General features: G+C 40.3%; 1 protein-coding gene across 1 annotated transcript in view; it reads right to left on the bottom strand.

Annotated features, from left to right (window-relative positions):
• Window positions 1–1561: 1561 nt before the first annotated feature.
• LOC128875188 (peroxidasin-like) overlaps window positions 1562–10474 on the bottom strand; it is a 237049-nt gene continuing 228136 nt past the window's right edge. Inside the window, exon 9 of the mRNA XM_054120579.1 lies at window positions 1562–10349. Within this exon, the coding sequence (XP_053976554.1) occupies window positions 10249–10349 (101 nt within the window). The 3' untranslated portion in view covers window positions 1562–10248. The remainder of the gene's footprint in view (window positions 10350–10474) is intronic.

Genomic DNA, 10474 nt, shown 5'->3' with positions numbered 1-10474 from the left:
CTCCAAGCGCATTCCACTTGATGCAACTACCTCCGTCCACTCCCTAGTTTCATTTCGTTTGCCACTCGAAAATTCTTGTCGATGGATCTTGCGAAGTATGTCTTCGAAAGTGCAAATATGTACTTCATAACCAGATTATCGCGTGGCAATTGAAACGAACCAGTCGAGATAATTTATACGTTTAAGAGGAAACAGAGTTACGACGCGAATCTAAATAGACAACTCGAAGCTTTCCATTCACCGTGCGCGGAACAACACGTGTCAAGTTAATTTCTCAAATTTTGTCTCGCATAATTCGCGTATTAAGCATGTCGTTTAGACGAGTGGCCCTGTCGCCCGGTGTTTCTGTGCATTCGCCAAGTTCACACGATGTACACGGTAACTGAACGGTAACGTAGCACGGCGCAGCTGCGATGAAATTTTAGTTATGCGCGTAAATGAACTGATTGTGAGATCCAAACCATGGTGTAACTGATTTAATAGAACTGCCGTAGCAATGTGGAATCCGAGTAGATGCGAGCTACGGTAGAATTTCGAAAATGATTGGGATGTTTACGTGTTGGTAATGGAGACGAATTACTTGGAGCGTATTAATCGAAGGAAGTCGTTCGATGGTAATTTGATACCAGCTGATGATTGTAATAGAATTGAAATCATAGATATAGAGTTATCGTTGCATCTTCGTATCGAAGCTCGATTTATACTAGATAGAAGATTTGTAAGGGATCAGTCGGATTAGAGAGGATAGTGGTTGATATTTGAAGAGATACGATTTGAAAGGCGAATAAAATTTAGGAGAAGGTACTTCTTTAAAGAAGATACCTCTTGGTTTATTTTTTAGAGCCTGAATGCTCGAAAGGTATCAGAAATAAATAGGAGACCGCAGGAAAGAGAGTTTCAAGATGCTCTTCATTCGACGCGATACGTTGGCATATAGCTCGAGGTATACCGAGGAATACAGTTGCTTATCGAGAACTGTCTAGTATGAGAATAACCGCGAGACTGTAAAAATCCCCTCAATTTCGGATTCACGTCGTCTTCCTTCGTTTTTTGGACGAAATTTCATATAGAAACTACCTCGGCTCGCGATGATACGACTATCGAGGAACGATATCTATTTTTTGGCGACTGTAGCGAAAGATGTTTTTGTCAGAACGTTAACATTCAATGCGGTGGGTGTATTAAAGCAATGGCGAACGATGAATTTTTATGCCGAGCATTGAAACGAAAATATGGATAACGTTGCTTGGAGGTACGATGCTGAGTTGATACGGAAGATACAGATAAAAAAAGTATTAGAAGATACCGTATCAAAAAATACTAAAGAATTCAGTATTACTATTAATCGATAAGCTAATAAAGAAGTAAGTATTACAGGATCAATTTTAAATAAAAAATAATAAGTCGAGTATTAAATAATAATTTTAATCCTCGTTTGCAACCATTTCAATAAATACTGAAAATACGAAACTGTGGAATTAATAGTTTACATTCTAGTTTAAAAAATTAATACTTTACCATCTACAAGTTTAAACAATACAGTTCAGTCCTAATAGTTATCTATAGTGCAGGCAGGGTACGCTGAAATAAAGTACACAACCGATTAAGTACTATGAATTTATTGTATTTACCTTCTTGAATCTTACAAATAGTGAACAGCGAATACCGACATTAAATGGATTTTCTATGTTTTTTTTTCCCGTCTCTTCTCTGTCTCCCTTCGAGTGGTATCCCCCCCCCCCCTACAACAGGTTCGCACCTTAACCGCGTTAATGACATTAATAGTACCAATAACTTACAGATGCTTATAGACGTGTCTTTTTTTTTTTTTATTTACTTTATCGTTATCATGGATACATTACTATGGATGATGAGACGTGGTTAGCGATGAGCAAATATATCGAGCCGAAGACTTTACACGAATGCTCTTCGATTTTACATACAATGTACTCCGGTCGGGGTCAATTCGATCGAAGATCGAAATTGGTACCATCGACACTGCAAGCTCGAAACCCGAAGGCAATCAAATTTTCGAAATTATTAAACATTTGAACACTATTGTTAGGAAACTAAATGCAAAGTGGTTTGCAACAATTATTTACATCCTCCTGACTCAAAAATGTTTAAACTCAAGGAAGTCTATTTGTTTCTTCTCGGTAAAATGGCAACTCACCCCCAATTTAATCGATCTTCGATCGAACTGACGCGTCGCGTGTGACTTACTTTGTCTAACTTCAGAATACTTTTTTTCCTTTTAGTTTACTTTACTTTACTTTACTTTATTTTATTTTATTTTATTTTACCATTTTTTTTTTTTTTTATCAAACGCGTTACGAATTACTCGTGTATTCGTACTCGAGGATACACGCGAGGACGCACACATACAAACGAATAGCGCACACGCACACACGCAGAAAAAGATTCTTACTCGCAAAAACGTCGCGACGCCGAGCGTCGAATATTACGGAACGCGGCCGTGAAAATCTTGTCGTCCATGGTGCTGGTTCAATCGAATGGAAATGGAGAATCGTTCGAGGATACAAGTGACGCGACGTCGACTCGAGGAGGAGGTATTCCTTCCCCTTCGTCCACACCAACTATTTAATCGTGTGTCGTCGAGGAATTTCACGGAGAAGATTCGATTTCTCTGTCGAGTTCCACGCACATTTATCGTTTATCGAGACAAGTAGAAAGAAGTTTAGAAATCTTTAATCATATCAGAATAATAAATTAAGAAATGTAACGATTAAAGAACTCGAGAATTCAGAATTCTCAGAAAAATACATTGCAAACGATTTAAGGGTTCGTCTCTCTTCGATTCGCGCGTATAAATGTGCTTGAAATTCAACAGAAAGTTCGTTTCGCTTATCGGTAGAATGCCTAGTGAACGAACTGGGTTTATCGTATACTATATGATAATTATCTTATCATAGAAATCGTTGAGCTGTATTGTAATAATTACATCCCTCTGGTGGTGTCAAGTTTTTGGTCAAACATTCAGCGAATATTTTCACGAAACAACGTTATTAGTTATTTTTGTTTAAAACATGACTTACATGAGTAATTCGAAAATTAAAAAAATATATTTCGTTAATTGCTGCGTCAATGTATTTTTTTACTCAATTAAGATGTTCTATTGTCTTCTTGTCCATGCATTGGTTTATTAGCACACATTTAAAGTAGATCAACTAAAAGTACACGAAAACAACAATTGAAATAAGTTTTTTTTAAACCAAAAAATTGTAATCAAATTTACTTACATACAACAATAATTATTGGCTTTTTCTTAATTCTCGCTGATTTTGTTCACTGAAATTCTAACCGCGTGCCTATAGAATTTGGAATTTTGTCAATTCTCGCGATCCGGATGGACGCAAAAAAAATTCAAAAGCCTCGCCCACGCTGACGCATACACTCGACGAAACAAACACGAAGAATCCACGCTGCAAATGTTCGATCAAACAGTGCAATGTAAACGCACGTTCAATTTTGCCTTTTCGGGCATTAGCACGCGGTGATTTTGAACGGCCCAGTTTGTAATGAAATTTCAACCACAATGAAGACAGGAAATTCTACATCGCAGAATTTCTACACTTTATTGGAAAAAAATAAAATATAACCGTAGGTAAATACATGGTGCAACCGTAAAGGAGTTGATAGATATTACGGATATAGACCCTTTGGTTTTTTGAAATCACTTATGAAATACTAGTATTATTATAAAAATCTATTTAAGCTCCTATTATTCCCTAGGAATTTTTTTAAATGTTCTTCAAGATTGTCTTTGTCTTTATTCGATCACAAACCTTAATTTTTCGGAGATTATGAACGACACAATGTAGTATCGTTATTAAAGACTGAATAAAAATTAGAACTTGAATTACAAAGTAGTAGAATTAGAAGTAGAAGGAACCAAGTTATCCAAATATGTGTTCAATGTTTCAAAGTCTCCCCAAATTTCGTCCATCGTTACTACCCATTATGTAAGCAGCGAAGTCTCCCGCAAGAAAATTCTATTCCGCGTCTCTGATTTATGCATCCTCATTCAGCTACGTATTTTTCGTTAACCCGTATAATTTCCAAGATAGATTCCGTTTTCAATTCAAAATCTCTCCCTCTGACGTTGCCTAATTCAGCGAAGTGCAAAATTCGCGTAGAGCACAATGAGAGCTTTATGTCCATCAAGAAGCGAGGACTTGAAGCGACTTTAAGCCAGCCGTGACCTGATTATGGCAGCGCTGTGCATTAATGAACCGCGCATAGGCATCTCGCTTGTAATTAACGAGCCGTTTTACGTCAACAACGCATCCCCGAGAACGATAAACAACCCCCCTTTTGGTGTTCCAAACTCTAATGTCTGTTTTGTAACTTTAATTAAAAGAATCAACAATTCATCGTTCTCATAACTAACAAGTACGTGTCAACTACTTAACAAAAATTGAATTTTTGAAACCCAGAAGTAAAGGCTCCAGACTTTACGCTTGTTCATTTCATTGAGATCGTGTGTGATTTCATTCGAAATTAAAAGATTGGAGATATTTTATAGTAATCAAATCTCGAAGCCTCTTATGGAAAACTTTGTAATCGTTTTAAGCGTGAAGTAGTCGTGGGAGGTCAGACTCGGTCCCACCTCGAGACCAGTTTCTCAAGAAGGGTTCTCGTATGCGATTCTCATCGTGGATACCATCGAGTATTTACCATTAATTCGCAAATGCGGTTTTTTGCGAATTCCAGCCGTCGACAGCGGTTCGCTCTTCGCGAAATGGAAATGGATGGCAATTCCGGCGGAAGACGAGGACGCCGAGGGGAGAACAAGGAGGGCTGAAGAGAAGATGGGCCGCCTGGAGTGGTAAACAAGACATGAAAGTAAAAGATGCGATACGGAAAGATAAAAGAAGCGGAAATATGCGAGGGAAAATGGCAAAGGAGAAATTCGATTGGATGACCAAGCCATTCCTAACTTAAATTAAGTTTCAAGTAGAAATACTTCAAACTACTTAAATTTCTATTGACGACGTAGTCGAGATTTCAAAGTATTTATAAATTGATTCCAGATAGAAAGACTTCATTAGATACCCCTTGTTATCATCGAATAATACAGTGTTGGAAATCAGTAACTTGGCACTACTTTAAGTAAAAAGCAGTATATACCACCTGAGATTGAGTAATAACAAGGTAATTGAAGGCCTGTCGTTCAGTCGACCAAGGCCCATTAGGCGATCCTCACCGATATCTGCTGTCGGAGTTACGAGACTTGCCACTTACCCCCTCCCCAAGTGAAAGTAATAAAACTACGAAATCGATAAATGCGAAAGAAGTCGGGGGTGGGGCGCAAGATCTGTGAAAAACGAACAAAAGGTGACGGTGGCAAAACAGAGAATAGGGAACGAACGAGACAAAGGGAACAAAAGGACCGAGGAGAATTTGATTTCCTGGACGGCTCGGGGATACGGGGTTCCGGGGCTGAAAAGTGTCCCGGACACGGTCCAGGTGATAATTAAATTTATCACGGGCATCGGTTACACGGATGTGGTTTTTGTGCAGCGGTTCGCGTGCACGCGCGTGCCTCGCTGAAATATTTTGCACCAGGCCATACAATAATGCTCAAGCTAAATTATCGTATTATACAACCGGCGGCCGGTTACCCCCGCGGCCACGACCCGCTGATTTACGCCGAACAACCCCTACGTCATTGTCATGACCCGTTTAACCGTTCCCGAATCGAATCTAACGCTGATTTTCATCCCGCAATCGATTCTTACGGGCATTACGTGCAAAATTTCGTTCCGTTCGCCTCATCGTCGCACATTTGCATCGAACGATCCTCGGGGAACAACTATAGGTCGGATGGATCATTCTTGCTGGATGGAATCTACTTATATTGTAGTACATATGAAATTTATTCGTCTCGATCAGTGTGAATACATAGTGCATCCAAAGGGAAAATAATTTGTTGGTATTAGAAGCAGGTATTGAAAATTTGATATTTTTGTATGAGATATAGAAAATTAGAAAAATATAATACAAGAGTGAGTTTTATTTATAATGGTGCAACGTCGGTAAATCCACAAATCTTTCTAGATTTATTTCTATTCCTGTCTCATCTTCGAAATTAATTTACTTACTTCTTTAATGCAAAAGTCCTGTTACCCATTTCTGGGTGACGTGACGATCAATTTGTTAAAAGAGTCGTATATAACAACTACTATAGGTTTTCAATGCTAGAGTCCGATTCCGCTTCCTTTTTAAAATATGTGTCGTCGCTGATTTTTCCATTTGTTTTCCCAATCAATTTTCAGTGTAGCCTTTGCCTCTATCCCGTACATTTGAACGAAATTTTTTTTTTTATTATGTTTGAAGCATTGTGTGCAACAGCGGCCGCCATTGTCCATTTTTCAGCGCTATTTGTGCACAGCTGGTTGATTGAAGCTTCTATAAGAGTTCGGCAAACAAAGAACCGCGATATGTAATTCAAAACACGGACCGTAATTTTTCAGTAGTGGCGCCTCTTCGTTATTTCGATTTCATTATTTCGATGGTATTCATTTTCCGCGAGAAGAAATTCTCGCAAACACGAGCGCGATACGGGAAAAATTAAAAACTATTTCTCGCGTTTGTTTGCACCGCTCGATTTATTCTCTCCGCGCTCGAAATGATTAAATAGATGGCTGTTACGTCAAATTAAATGGGATGGGAACGAAATTTCAATTTTTTCTGGCGATCGTCGGATGAATTTTTTGTGACGTTAAATGATAGACAAACAACAGGCTGGAAATCCTTTATACTCGTGGGGTTTGGTTCAGTTGTGCAGTAATTTTATTTTCAACCCATAACAGGGTAGATGAAGAGGTGAAGTTAAGTAACAGCAAGAGCTTTTCATCCTTATTATTCATTGATCTTCATAAATTTAAGATAGTCGACTTTTTTAATGGGACCCATTCCGAACTAAATATCAACAAGTAAAATGAACGTAAGAACGCAATCTGTACTTGTATAAACAAAATTGATCTTCCACCACCCTTCAACAGAAAATTATTCCCCAAATGCGAAGCTGCGAAAGACACCTTTCGTTCGAAACAGATCTATGCGAAACAGCGGTGGAAATAGCGTTAAACGCCTCATAAAAATGCATCGCAAATAGAAATCAAGCACGGTAAATAAACCATCGGCGAGGGCCGATTAATCAAAAGCGATCGCTGTCGGGGAAAATCCGTGCCAGGCTCGATATCGAAAGGTCTTTCCAGATTCACGATCGCCGCGGAAATTCATCAACCTATCCCGATTAGGTCGATGGGATCGGGATACCGGTGTGATTCGCGTTATCCTTTTCCGTCGAACGAACAAAAAAAAAATAGAGAGAGAGGGGAGAGAGGATAAAACGAGACGAGAAGGGAGGAGAAAAAAAAATCAAATCCACCGAAGGGCGAAAACCGATTAACACGCGCGATTGTACGTAGGTAGGTGGATGCGAATTGGACAGACCGATCGCGTGTATCCGTCATTTATGCAGACGCATTTGGAAAAGTTGGAGGGGCGAGGTCGGTGTCCAATGGAAAAGTGATTGTCCACCGAAACGGTCTGGTAATCAAAGTGTCAAATTTATAGCGGCGTAGCGAACACAAATTTGCATAACGACACGCGATAAACACAGGGGCCAGGAAGTGATTCGATACTTTATGAGCGGTCATTGTCTGCCCGGTTGAGCGCTCCGGGGCAGTCCAGGAACGAGAGCACCTTATAAATCGCGAGTGATAATTTTCTGCCACCCTGTGCACGGCTATTATACGACGGTTTCAAGTTTGCAACAGCGTGCCTGACAGCGCCTTTAAAGTTCGTCGTTCCGGCGCTATTCATGAGCGCTGATGGTATCGCACGATGTTGCTCGCTTTCCGAACCGAGCCTGATGTAAAATGTAAACGCACTATGCGGTGCATTGGTTGGTGTTTTCCGTCGATACACACTGGAACCGCCATTAGCTCGCAGGGTGAGTACGGTAAGTAAATGGGGGAAGGGGGATGCGAGTTGTTAAGTCACTTTGGAACTTTTACTCCTTTTAGAATGAAAAATAAAATAGTTGAGGTGTGAATTCTCTATACCTTGAATAATATTGATATGAAGTATTGATCCGTTAAGAAAAAGTAATTACACTGTTCAATCGTTTTAGGCCCTCCTTGCTGGTTGCACCATTCATTGCAGAACACCTTATATAAGGATCCAATTAGTAGCCATTCGCACATGATGCACTAAAATGATGTAAATTAACTAAGCAAATAAAAGTCTCTCTCCAATACAAGATAACACTGTCCCCAGACTTCTACTCTCAAAAAAATGACAGAACATCCATAAACCCAAACATCATGATTACCTTTCGATCAAGAAGTCTATTGGTCTAGCACTTTCCCTCGAGAAATTTCTCTTTGAAAAATCTTGTCTACCTATTAACATAGCCTCAGCATCGTGCTCAGTCTGAGCCGTAACACATTTATAGATCACTTGGCTAACCAAGTTTCTTTGAATCCTCCACTTTATTTCCCCAGTTCTGATTTCTCTCTCCTCAAGAACAGATACGCGTCCCGTCAGGATTAATCATTTCCTCGACGAAACAGCTTCGTCCAGTTCGTGGTCGTTACTACTTCCAAAGATGCGAAAGTTGCTTCGATTACGAATAACTTTCGTAATTTCCCTTTCGCGGCTCGCTCGAAGGCTGTTGGGTTCGGGTAAACAATACTCGTCGAGTATTCGGTAGTCAGAGTCCGTGGCGCTACAAAGGAAAACGTCTCGTTCGACTGAACGCGCCTCAATTACGTCAACAACCGCGACGAAAGCTTTCTAATTTTCGAGGACACTCCTCTTCTCGCGGGAGTGCTCGAGCCGGCAAAGTGCTCCTCGTCCCGGGGTAACAGCGAACAGGAAAATCCGCGATTTTTGTCCTCAGAAATCGACTGATATGTTAATCTGCTCAATGGAAGTTCGGTTGCAGCCGGCTTCTTCCGAAACTTCACTCTTCGAGGGCTCCGCGAGGGCTCTGACGCAATCGAACGACTCGATAATTATTTACAATAGCGCCCACCTCGACTTCAGCGATTGAGAAGCATTTGGAGGGTGTTCGGGAGCGTTTGAAGCAACGACTACTCGTTTATCACCTTTAGTTTTCAAGGTAGAGTTGTTAGAAAAAATAGAAATATGTATATTTATTGGAACTAGCAATCCTGTGTGTACTTTCTCACAGTTAAAGAGGTATCTTTCCTGTTAAACTTGAAATAGAGGTACTCTTTTTCAACTAATAATATTAATGAAATTCGATTGTTATTCTCACTAAATTATTCAAATTTCTCTTTGAATTTATATTGAATTATAAATACATCTCAGTGGTTCCAGAACTTTATTCAATAGCCAAACATATTATAATTGGGGTTATCGGGGAGGGTCAAATTAATTCAAGAAACTTTGCAGGATATGCAAATAATGTTTGCACATGGAGATACTTGATAGCTCTTCAAACTTATCCATTGTGAAACTCGTAACAGGACTGTAGTAATATGAAAAAAATACATTCCTTCTCTTAACCATAGTTTGCTAGAACACGAACAGAAGTTTCTAACAATTCCACCTTGAAAGTTAGAGACGATAACTACTCCTCTCCACCAAAACATTTACCAACGCACCGTATTCAATTCCAATGCCGTGGAATCCGATGAAGTCGGGCGTTGCTGCAAACAATTACCAACAATTCGACTGTACAAACAACGGCGAACGTCCGTCGCCCTCCTCCTGTTCGACGTTTCGCACAGGAAGCGCGAAAGTGTCGCTTATGGCAACGGGCTCATAATAAAATGGGCCTCGAGCATCGAGCACTTGTAAACACGATCCACGAGTGGTCTCAATAGAGAAGAAACTTCGTTGTTCTTGGAGGAATTTCACGCTCCAGTCAGCATCGTACCGTGAAAAGGAAAGAACACAAAAAAGAAGGGAAAAGATAGTCTGTCGATGACGTTGCGCGAGGAACGAGGGTTCCAACGAGGGAGCCTCGCTTCCTGTCGCGATTTTCGTTCGTGTTTGGAAAAACGAGGCGTCGATTTCGCAACGTTTTCCGTTTTCGTCGTGGAAAACGTTCCTGTTTCCTGGTGAGTTTTCTGGCTTCGATGAAACGGGCCAGATCGTCGCCATCGCTTCAAGATCTGGCCGCGTGGATGAAGAAAGTTAGCACCATTCGAACTGCAGGCCCGCGGAACAATCGAGTCATCACGGTCACCTCGAAAGCGACGAGGTGAGCGTCGCGAGGACGATGAGGACGAAGACTGATCTCAGCCCTCCGCTGCCGCCGTGCTGCATGGCCGCTGGATTCTCGCCTGAAACAACGAAAATTAATTAATTTATTAATTATTAAATATAATAGCAATTCGGTTCTTCATGGTTGATACCAAACAAAGCTTTGATCTTTTGAAGATTCGTATTCAGAACACTTTGTGAAATG

This window comes from Hylaeus volcanicus, chromosome 1 (genome assembly GCF_026283585.1).
Source record: "Hylaeus volcanicus isolate JK05 chromosome 1, UHH_iyHylVolc1.0_haploid, whole genome shotgun sequence".
NCBI classification, from domain to species: Eukaryota; Metazoa; Arthropoda; class Insecta; order Hymenoptera; family Colletidae; genus Hylaeus; species Hylaeus volcanicus.
The sequence above is the reverse complement of the archived record's forward strand: the minus strand, read 5'-3'. Positions and strand labels throughout refer to the sequence as shown.